General features: G+C 39.3%; 1 protein-coding gene across 1 annotated transcript in view; it reads right to left on the minus strand.

Moving 5' to 3' along the window:
- The window catches only part of LOC122797720 (CUB and sushi domain-containing protein 3), a 5,249,173-nt gene that overhangs the window by 725,715 nt on the left and 4,510,958 nt on the right, over positions 1 to 12,500 (minus strand). The window contains exon 45 of the mRNA XM_044066251.1: positions 3,431 to 3,565. Coding sequence (XP_043922186.1) covers positions 3,431 to 3,565 — 135 coding nt within the window. The remainder of the gene's footprint in view (positions 1 to 3,430; positions 3,566 to 12,500) is intronic.

Raw genomic sequence — 12,500 nt, forward strand, 5'->3', positions numbered from 1 at the left:
CACTGAGGATTACAGTCAATAGTAGCACTCAGAGTTTCGTACTTCTTGTTCTTTAGAAAATGTATACTGATACAAAACCTCTTTGATTGGTAACATAAGTGAATTAGAAAAATATTTTAAAATTGTTTCCTGTTTTAGGCCTTTCCACCCCATAGTTTTTTTCCACCGAATTTGTCTCCTAAGGTTGATCATCAACAGACTCCAATGCCTTTCCTCATTTACCAGGTCTGCCTATCCCTCCTGACCTCTTATGAACTTAATCTGATAAAGGTCAGAGCCAGAAAGGAGATTAAGTTAATATGGATCCAATAAAAGTATAACAAACAGTCCTGGATAAAGAGCCACCTTCCAAATGAGAAAATAGTAGTACAAACAACAGATGATGCTCTCCACAGCTGATAAAAAATCCTTTATTCACTGCAGTAGTAAGCGCTTTCGCGTTGTTACAAACGCTTCATCAGACTTATAGAACAAATATATTCACAAACTTCTTTAAAAGCATTCACCAATTAAAAACAACCAATCAAAATACTAATGTGAAATGGTCAATTTCATCACTTTCAAAATAAAAGTGTATTCACAATTGTGTGTGCCTAAAAAGAAGTACCTCTTGCCAAAAATATATGTATATATATATTTAAAAACATGTGTATAAAAACTATATATACTAACTCATTGAAATATGTAACAACATATAAAAAAATACATATCAAAAGCATTTTTGAAAAAAATTCTCATGATCCACCGATTTTCACATTCTTCAGTATAATTTTTTATATTACCTAATCTATTAGTCCTTTTCACTAACTGTACAAACCAATGAAGGCACCAGGAACAAAGCAAGTAGTGATTAGAGCAATTCTGTCCAAGATAGCATAAACTCTCAGGCTCTTCAAACAACTGGAACACAACGGTTGTACTTTATAAAAGTATCTTTATTCCGTGCACAAACTAATGTTGGTTAGCGCTGCCAGCTTCATCAGACCAACACTGATTTTTACAAAGGTCTTTAAATACTGTTTATGGCGGGAAAAAGAAAATCAGCATTTAAAGGCATATACCTATTAAATCCATCATGAAAATTAAACAATTCAGCTCCCAAGTATCGGAAGTACATATATCGGAAGTACATCTATCAGTAAGAACTTTATAAAAACTTTAATCCCATTAAAAACAGATATATAAAAATATAAAAAAAATCATTGTTACTCAATTCAAAATACATCTATTTAAAATGACTGTATTCTGACACATGAAACCAGACATACATAAACAATCTATTACAATTGATAAACATACCAAGATGCTGGAAGTCAGTGCACATATCATATGTGGAATCACAGTCTAATAACTAAGTGCTAAAACCATGAAAACGGCTAGATTTGAATCATAAAGCCTATGCTGTGAAATGAAATGACAGGTGAGGTGTATGGCGGTATGATGGATGTATAGATCTTCAGATGTAGTTAGTTCTTCAGTCTCCTCATTTTAAAAACGGTTTAATCGACCTTCCCATTTAAACCGGGTGGAACATCAGCCCTAAGCCTAATGATCCAGTTGCTCTCGACTCGGTTAGATTGCAAATGTCACCACCCTCTGTGTCTCCTTTATCATTTCTAGTATCCTAAACTGAAACTATGTGTCTGATCAGTTTCAAAAACGCAGCTTAGCCAATGCATTCATAAATGCACTTTCCTGATGTGATAAACATGTTTCCGCATTCTATCCTAAGGCATTCATTGGTTTTACCAATATAGAACGCGGACATGTAATACAATTAAATACACCACATTGGTGGACATACAATCACCTTTCGTCCTCATTCTGAAATCACCATAGCCATTAGGATGAATAAAAATGGTTTCAGACTCAATGTAGTGACAAAAGTTACAATGGCCACAGGTATATAAGTCGATGTTCCCATTGCCATCGCTAAGGGACTTGGGATAGCATAGCATTTTATGGAGACTATTCTTGTTCTTATAAATAAACTGTGGTCTCTCACCAACTATCTCTCTCACCTCTGGGTCTACGGATAACACATGCCAATGTTTATTAATGATGTCCTTAATGGACCCTATATCTTTCGTGTACAGCATGGAGTATGGAACACTATTTAAGATGTTTCTCTCTAAATTACCATTGTCATCCCTCATGTGTCTATTTGAAAAATAGAGCTGCTCACTCCCTTAAACCTTCACATCAACAAGCCCCCTTGTCAAGTCACCTTCTGTATACCCACGATCTTTCAATCTAACAGAGAGATCCTGAGTCTCACTCAAAAACTTGGAGTCACCGGGTGTATCTGGATACCCTCATAGCCTGGCCTCGTACTATGTTCTTATAGACGAAGCCAGGGTGCATACTCGTGCGGTGGAGTAAAGAATTCCTATAACAAGATTTTCTGTATAGGCCGGTGTTGTAAACACCTCCTTCCAGTCTTTCCACGTACACATCCAAAATGGTATCCTGCTCTTGGAGGACTCCATCGTGAATGTCAAAAAATTTGTGGTTCCATTCAGCTCATTAACAAATCTACTGAGTTGTGAACTTGATCCCTTCCAAAGAAAAAACAGATCATCGACGAATCGCCGATAGAAACAGACATGACTATTATACAGTGCATTGGTAAACAATTCCCTAACCTCCCATTCAGCTATAACAAGGTTGGCGTAGCTATTGGCACAAGAAGTGCCCATAGCTACGCCATCCTTCTGTAAAAACAATCTGTCAGTAAAGCCAAAAACATTGGACTCTAACACCACTTTCAAAAGTGTCATATATAAAACAATATCACTTGTTGTATAATCAGACGCTCTTCTCAAACAATTGGCCATCATCTCAATCCCTACCCCATTGGGTATCATGGTAAATAGTGACTGGATATCCATTGTCACTAATGTATATACAACCTCTGTAGAGTTTGAACCCAAAAAACCATACAGGTCCAAAAGAAATTGTTTGGTGTCTCGTAAAATGTACATATTCTGATCTACAATGGGTCTAAGTTTACTCTCTAAATAAATTGAAATTGGCTCCGTGGACCAACCCCTCCCTGCCACAATCGGTCTCATTGGTGGGTGGGTGATGTTTTTGTGGATTTTCGGGAGCCCTTGAATGACGGGGACCAAAGGATGAAGAACTCTCAGGAAGTCATGCAGTTTAAAATCAATGACCTCCCTATGAAAAAGATCTAACAGTAAAGACTGTATACCTGTATGGATTTCACATACATGTTCAGATGTAACTTGGGTGTAGAACTTGGTATCATTCAACATCTCTAACATGTCTTCATTGTACCTGGGAACATCATAAACGACCATACCACCCCCTTTGTCTGCAGGTCTAACTATGATGGTGGGGTTGTTGCACAAATCGCGTAATGCTTTCCTCTGATTAAAGTTTAAATTATGTATTTTTCTAGTCTTACCTCCATTGGTCTCATAATACATTCTGTACATGTCATCTTCAACTAACTTGCTGTAAGCCGCTAATAACGGCTGGGTGGGAGGAGTGTAAATACTGGGTTTCCTAAGGGATCGCTCATAAGTAGCCCCTTTAAACTCTAATCTCAGAGATAAACCACGTACAAATAATTTAAAATCTCTTAGAGTTTCCTCCAAGGTACTGAAGCTCGTGGGAATGAAAGATAGACCTCTCCTGAGGACCTCTAACTCATGAGGTGTTAAATCAACTGAGGACAGATTGAACACTAACTCTTGTTCTTCTGTCCCCACATTTTCTTGATGTTCATGGTCTGAGGGCGGTCCGGGGAAAATTTCCTCTTCTGCCGCCCTCTGCTCATCGGCGTCTCCTCCTCCCTGGTGGTGTCCTTGTTGGAAAAGGGCGTTTGAAATTGGATGTCATGCCAGCAGGGGATCTAAAATACCAATTAAAGGATTGGCAGCGATGTCTATATTGTCTTTAGCTGTCGTTTTCCTTCTAACTACGGACCACTATTAGATGTCGGCCTGGTTATTCACCATGTTGTCGGAGAGGGGATGCAAGCACTAACATTGTCTGTACTACACACACAGAACCGGATAACCCTCCATCTGTCAGTGCATCCCTCCTTCAACAAAATATTCACAAGAATCCGTAGCCGGTTTCCTGCCCTAAAGTAGTCTGTAATATGTCTGTACATACAACATCAATAGCATTAGAACATTCAACATCACCCACGTTATTAATAGTATTAACAATATTAACATTGGAGGTATTCCACCTTCTGTGTATCTGAGCATTAGCACCATTATTTGTTCTGGGCCAAGTGAAGATATTACCTAATCTAAAGTCCGTAATATCTCTTTGCAGCTTTGCCCTTTTCTGATTATACAGGCGCTTCTCATACTGAGTGACATTATCTAGCAGAACATGGCAACAGTCATTCGTTTCCCTCGCTGGAAACTTTGAAAAAATGTCTAACTTCTGTTGACTAATGTCCGCTCTTAGTGTCTCTTCAATCGGTAGAAAAAATTTATTCAACAACCTCATATAATTGAGGCTTACCTCCAAGTTTAACTGTTGCCACTCATACAGAAGTTCAGGGTATTGCGTCGCCGTTGTCGGCATCTTCAGAACTCTGAGACCTCTCGGAATCAGCTTTCTCTGCAAACAGACATCGAAGTGTTCTCTCTGCGTCTGTAGTCTCTTCAGTTTGTAGAGATCCGTCTCCAATTTCTCAACTGCAACTCGTAGGCCTTCTCTATCGAAATTCACCTCTCCGTTAGTACGCTGACAGTCTTCACATTCAAATGTCTCCAACGGGTTTACATCATGTCATGTCAAGCCTAATGATCCAGTTGCTCTGTTATATCTTGGATTAATTTGGCTGTTTTGATTCACTGGAGAGCATGAGTGAAGGGCAGATACAGAGCGTTGAGCTTCCGTACTCAATGCGTGGATTACAAGCTAATGATACGTCAAGACCAGCCGTGGATCGATTGGCTGACTGCTTGCGACATGATGTAAACCCGTTGGAGACATTTGAATGTGAAGACTGTCCGCGTACTAACGGAGAGGTGAATTTCGATAGAGAAGGCCTACGAGTTGCAGTTGAGAAATTGGAGACGGATCTCTACAAACTGAAGAGTCTACAGACGCAGAGAGAACACTTTGACGTCTGTTTGCAGAGAAAGCTGATTCCGAGAGGTCTCAGAGTTCTGAAGATGCCGACAACGGCGACGCAATACCCTGAACTCCTGTATGAGTGGCAACAATTAAACTTGGAGGTAAGCCTCAATTATATGAGGTTGCTGAATAAATTTTTTCTACCGATTGAAGAGACATTAAGAGCAGACATTAGTCAGCAGAAGTTAGACATTTTTTCAAAGTTTCCAGCGAGGGAAACGAATGACTGTTGCCATGTTCTACTAGATAATGTCACTCAGTATGAGAAGCGCCTGTATAATCAGAAAAGGGCAAAGTTGCAAAGGGATATTACGGACTTTAGACTAGGTAATATCTTCACTTGGCCCAGAACAAGTAATGGTGCTAACGCTCAGATACAAAGAAGGTGGAATACCTCCAATGTTAACATTGTTAATACTATTAATAATGTGGGTGATGCTGAATGTTCAAATGTTATTGATGTTGAATGTACAGACACATTACAGACTACTCTAGGTCAGGGAAACCGACAGGATTCTTGTGAATATTTTGTTGAAGGAGGGGATGCACTGACAGATGGAGGGTTATCCGGGGTTCTGGGTGTGTGTAGTACAGACAATGTTAGTCGTTTGCATCCCTCCGACAACATGGTGAATAACCAGGCCGACACATCTAATAGTGGTCCGGTAGTTAGAAGGAAAACGACAGCTAAAGACAATATAGACATCGCTGCCAATCCTTTAATTGGTATTTTAGATCCCCCTGCTGGCATGACATCCAATTTCAAACGTCCTTTTCCAATAAGGACACCACCAGGGGAGGGGAGGAGACGCTCGATGAGCAGAGGGCGGCAGAAGAGGAAATTTTCCCCGGACCGCCCTCAGACCATGAACATCAAGAAAATGTGGGGACAGAAGAACAAGAGTTAGTGTTCAATCTGTCCTCAGTTGATTTAACACCTCATGAGTTAGAGGTCCTCAGGAGAGGTCTATCTTTCATTCCCACGAGCTTCAGTACCTTGGAGGAAACTCTAAGAGATTTTAAATTATTTGTACGTGGTTTATCTCTGAGATTAGAGTTTAAAGGGGCTACTTATGAGCGATCCCTTAGGAAACCCAGTATTTACACTCCTCCCACCCAGCCGTTATTAGCGGCTTACAGCAAGTTAGTTGAAGATGACATGTACAGAATGTATTATGAGACCAATGGAGGTAAGACTAGAAAAATACATAATTTAAACTTTAATCAGAGGAAAGCATTACGCGATTTGTGCAACAACCCCACCATCATAGTTAGACCTGCAGACAAAGGGGGTGGTATGGTCGTTTATGATGTTCCCAGGTACAATGAAGACATGTTAGAGATGTTGAATGATACCAAGTTCTACACCCAAGTTACATCTGAACATGTATGTGAAATCCATACAGGTATACAGTCTTTACTGTTAGATCTTTTTCATAGGGAGGTCATTGATTTTAAACTGCATGACTTCCTGAGAGTTCTTCATCCTTTGGTCCCCGTCATTCAAGGGCTCCCGAAAATCCACAAAAACATCACCCACCCACCAATGAGACCGATTGTGGCAGGGAGGGGTTGGTCTACGGAGCCAATTTCAATTTATTTAGAGAGTAAACTCAGACCTATTGTAGATCAGAATATGTACACTCTACGAGACACCAAACAATTTCTTTTGGACCTGTATGGTTTTTTGGGTTCAAATTCTACAGAGGTTGTATATACATTAGTGACAATGGACATCCAGTCACTATTCACCATGATACCAAATGGAGTAGGAATTGAGATGGTGGCCAATTGTTTGAGAAGAGCATCTGATTATACAACAAGTGATATTGTTTTATACATGACACTTTTGAAAGTGGTGTTAGAGTCCAATGTTTTTGGCTTTACTGACAGATTGTTTTTACAGAAGGATGGCGTAGCTATGGGCACTTCTTGTGCCAATAGCTACGCCAACCTTGTTATAGCTGAATGGGAGGTTAGGGAATTGTTTACCAATGCACTGTATAATAGTCATGTCTGTTTCTATCGGCGATTCGTCGATGATCTGTTTTTTCTTTGGAAGGGATCAAGTTCACAACTCAGTAGATTTGTTAATGAGCTGAATGGAACCACAAATTTTTTGACATTCACGATGGAGTCCTCCAAGAGCAGGATACCATTTTTGGATGTGTACGTGGAAAGACTGGAAGGAGGTGTTTACAACACCGGCCTATACAGAAAATCTTGTTATAGGAATTCTTTACTCCACCGCACGAGTATGCACCCTGGCTTCGTCTATAAGAACATAGTACGAGGCCAGGCTATGAGGGTATCCAGATACACCCCGAGTGACTCCAAGTTTTTGAGTGAGACTCAGGATCTCTCTGTTAGATTGAAAGATCGTGGGTATACAGAAGGTGACTTGACAAGGGGGCTTGTTGATGTAGAAGGTTTAAGGGAGAGTAGAGCAGCTCCCTATTTTTCAAATAGACACATGAGGGATGACAATGGTAATTTAGAGAGAAACATCTTAAATAGTGTTCCATACTCCATGCTGTACACGAAAGATATAGGGTCCATTAAGGACATCATTAATAAACATTGGCATGTGTTATCCGTAGACCCAGAGGTGAGAGAGATAGTTGGTGAGAGACCACAGTTTATTTATAAGAACAAGAATAGTCTCCGTAAAATGCTATGCTATCCCAAGTCCCTTAGCGATGGCAATGGGAACATCGACTTATATACACACCCCTGTGGCCATTGTAACTTTTGTCACTACATCGAGTCTGAAACCATTTTTATTCATCCTAATGGCTATGGTGATTTCAGAATGAGGACGAAAGGTGATTGTATGTCCACCAATGTGGTGTATTTGGCCACTTGTACTACATGTCCCGCATTCTATATTGGTAAAACCAATAGATGCCTTAGGGATAGAATGCGGGAACATGTTTATCACATCAGGAAAGTGCATTTGCGGAATGCATTGGCTAAGCACGTTTTTGAAACTGATCAGACACATAGTTTCAAGTTTAGGATACTAGAAATGATAAAGGAGACACAGAGGGGTGGTGACATTTGCAATCTAACCGAGTCCAAGGAGAGCAACTGGATCATTAGGCTTAGGGCTGATGTTCCACCCGGTTTAAATGGGAAGGTCCCGATTAAACCGTTTTTAAAAATGAGGAGACTGAAGAACTAACTACATCTAGAGATCTATACATCCATCGCATACACCGCCATACACCTCTACCTGTCATTTTTCATTTCACAGCATAGGCTTTATGATTCAAATCTAGCCGTTTTTTATGGTTTTAGCACTTAGTTATTAGACTGTGATTCCACATATGATATGTGCACTGACTTCCAGCATCTTGGTATGTTTATCAATTGTAATAGATTGTTTATGTATGTCTGGTTTCATGTGTCAGAATACAGTCATTTTAAATAGATGTATTTTGAATTGAGTAACAATGATTTTTTATATATTTTATATATCTGTTTTTAATGGGATTAAAGTTTTTATAAAGTTCTTACTGATAGATGTACTTCCGATATATGTACTTCCGATACTTGGGAGCTGAATTGTTTAATTTTCATGATGGATTTAATAGGTATATGCCTTTAAATGCTGATTTTCTTTTTCCCGCCATAAACAGTATTTAAAGACCTTTGTAAAAATCAGTGTTGGTCTGATGAAGCTACAGCGAAAGCGCTAACCAACATTAGTTTGTGCACGGAATAAAGATACTTTTATAAAGTACAACCGTTGTGTTCCAGTTGTTTGAAGAGCCTGAGAGTTTATGCTATCTTGGACAGAATTGCTCTAATCACTATTTGCTTTGTTCCTGGTGTCTTCATTGGTTTTTTCGTTATCTATAGCTGTTTACTGGGAACATTTGCTCTAAGTGAATCTTTTGTTATATCTTTTCACTAACTGTACTACACTGAACCTAAAATAATGTGAGGTACCTACACTTAAAATGTGCCTGGCTAGGGCATTATGGTCATCTTCTTTATTAATGGCATATATGTGTTCTCTTACACGTTCTCTGAGGCTTCTATTCGTCTTGCCTACATAGAAGCAACCACATACTTGGCACACGGCCAAATAAAATGTAGGCAAGACGAATAGAAGCCCCAGAGAACGTGTAAGAAAATCGGTGGATCATGAGACTACAGGAACATAAAGGGAGAGGACTTAATGAGAAGGTTACTTTAAAGCCATTTTTAGGAGCACGTCCATACAAGCATTATAGCCATAAAATAATTTTAGCATAGTTATTATAATACATTGTTACTAAGTGTGTTTTTTCAAAAATGCTTTTGATATGTATTTTTTATATGACACTGTCAGTGTACTCAGTAGCATACAGACTACTTAGAGGTGACTTGTGCCTGGCCTAAAGAGCAATCTCGAATCCAATGGAAATGCTATACATCCACAAGTCAAATGGGACAAGGAACATCCACTCCTAGGATTGCCACCAATCCATTTTTTTTCCAGAAATCAAATTGATTCTCCAGTAGTTCAGAAAACACTCTACAAACTCCAGTATTCTGTTTCAAAAAAGGAAAGGCTATTGGAGCTTGTTAAATCGGCTGATTTACTATGCTTTTTTACAGAAAAGCATAGTAAATCAGCTGTAAACAGGCATCAGGATCAGGCAAAGGAGGTATTCCCGATCGCTGTCATTACTGTGACATCACAAAATAGGTGGAACATAGGGAGAGATTGAGCAAGACTGGGTGGGGTTACAGGTGATGCGAGGGGTGCGGCCTTACTCTGCTTTTAGCCAGAATGAAAGGTGGCAACCCTACTCACTCCAGGGATGCTAACCTGGCCTGCAACATAAATAGGATCTGCTGGACAAACAGCTATGTTTCTGAGAGGTGGCCGCTTCCCTGAAATAGGCTACCAGCTTTTATTTATTTGATTTATTTGCATTAGTCTACTGGGCTGTTATGAGCCCATTCTCAGTTGAGGCTTGGGAGAAAAGCTTCACAAATAAGAAGAGGCATACAGTGGATATAAAAAGTGTACACACCTCTGTTAAAATGCCAGGTTTTTGTGATATAAAAAAAATGAGACCACAATAAATCATTTCAAAACTTTTCCCACCTTTAATGTGACCTATAACCTGTACAATTCAATTGAAAAACAAACAACTCTGTTAGGGGAAAAATATAAAAAATAAAAAAGTACAATAAGCTGGTTGCATAAGTGTGCACACCAACTAATACTTTGTTGAAGCACCTTTTGATTTAATTACAGCATTCAGTCTTCTTGCTAAGCACCTTTTGATTTAATTACAGCATTCAGTCTTCTTGCTAAGCACCTTTCATCAATTAAAGAGACTCTGATTAACCTCAAATAAAGTCCAGCTGTCCTAGTAGGATTTTCCTGACATTTACTCAGTTGCCTGCTACAGCAAAATATATGGTTCACTGAGAGCTTTCAAAGCATCAAAGGGATCTCATTGTTGAAAGGTATCAGTCAGGAGAAGGGTACAAAAGAATTTCCACAGCATTGGGTATACCATGGAACACAGTGAAGACAGTCATCAAAAAGTGGAGAAAATATGGGACAACAGTGACATTGCAAAGAACTGGCTGTCCCTCCAAAACTGATGAAAAGACAAGACAAAAACTGGTCAGGGAGGGTGGCAAGAGACCTACAGCAACACTGAAGGAGCTGCAGAAATTTCTGGAAAGTACTAGTTGTGTACTACATGTGACAATCTCCTGCATTCTCCATATGTCTGGACTATGGGGTATGGTTGCAAGACAGAAACCTTTTCTTACACAGAAAAACATCCAGACCCAGCTAAAATTTGCAAAACAATACATCATGTCTCCCAAAAGCATGTGGGAAAATGTGTTATGGTCTGATGAGACCAAGGTTGAACTTTTTGACCACAATTCCAAAAGGTACGTTTGGCTCAAAAACAACAATTCACATCACCAAAAGAATACCATCCCCAGGGTAAAGCACAGTGGTGGCAGTATCATGCTTTGGGGTTGTTTTTCTTCAGCTGGAACTAGGGCTTTAGTCAAGGTGGAAGGAATTGTGAACAGTTCCAAATACAAGTCACTTTTGGCCCAAGACCTTCAGGTGTCTGCTAGAAAGCTAAAGATGAAGAGGAAGTTCACCTTTCAACATGAAAATGACACCAAGCATACATCCAAATCAACAAAAGAATGGCTTCAGCAGAAAAAAATGAAAGTTTTGAAATGGCCCAGCCAGAGCCCAGACCTAAATCCAACAGAAAATCTGTGGGGTGACCTGAAGAGGGTTGTGCACAAGAGATGCCCTCACAATCTGACAGATTTGGAGCGGTTTTGCAAGGAATTGTGGGGAAATATTCCCAAGTCAAGATGTGGCCTGCTGGTAGACTCCTACTCAAGAAGACTGAATGCTGCAATTAAATCAAAAGGTGCTTCAACAAAGTATTAGTTTAAGGGTGTGCACACTTACTCAACCAACTTACTGTATGTTTTTTATTTTTTATATTTTTTCCGCTAACAGATTTGTTTGTTTTTCAATTGAATTATACAGGTTATAGGGGACATTAAAGGTGGGAAAAGTTTTGAAATTATTTATTGTGGTCTCATTTTTTTATATCACAAAAACCTGGCATTTTAACAGGGGTGTGTACACTTTTTATATCCACTGTATACAAGGAGATAATGTAATAGTATAAACAGTAAAGTTAACATCTGGAATAAGTACATTACAAGAGTATGTAGAGAATAGGTAACATATTTAAACAATTGGTTGAATTACTAAATACTAGCAAGCTGACAAATGTCAGGTTCAACAAAGGTAAAGAGATTATCTTTGTTGATATTTGATTATTACATCAAACAACCCCCCTCTATGATCCTGTTTAAGTTTAGCCTGGATGACTGGATGGGAAACCATAAATTCCTGCCAGGGATTTCACCTATGACCCTCCTAGATATGGGCAGTCATTGCTAACTAAGGTCTCAAGTTTAGACAAGGTACTTTATATTGGGTTTCTCTAGTATTACATTGGGCACACATTGCTTGGCTTATAAAGACCTGGGGTCAATAGTCCAGTAACCACCTATGAACCTATAAGCATCCATTAAATAACTGAAAATTCATTTAGCCTCAACTAAACATCAGAAAAGTATTCTAGACTAATTGTTGTAAACGGATACATGCTGCTTTGTACAGTGATAATTTCTCTCACCAACAAACTTGCATGCAGATATGCATACAAGCACACATGCACCTGCATGCTCATGCACGCGTGCAAACACACACACACTTACACACACACACACACACACACACACACACACACACACACACACACACTCGCACACAACTCTATCTGTCCATCCCTTCCTTCCTCTCT

Source organism: Protopterus annectens, chromosome 3.part1 (genome assembly GCF_019279795.1).
Source record: "Protopterus annectens isolate FY-2018-M chromosome 3.part1, PAN1.0, whole genome shotgun sequence".
Lineage (NCBI taxonomy): Eukaryota > Metazoa > Chordata > Ceratodontiformes > Protopteridae > Protopterus > Protopterus annectens.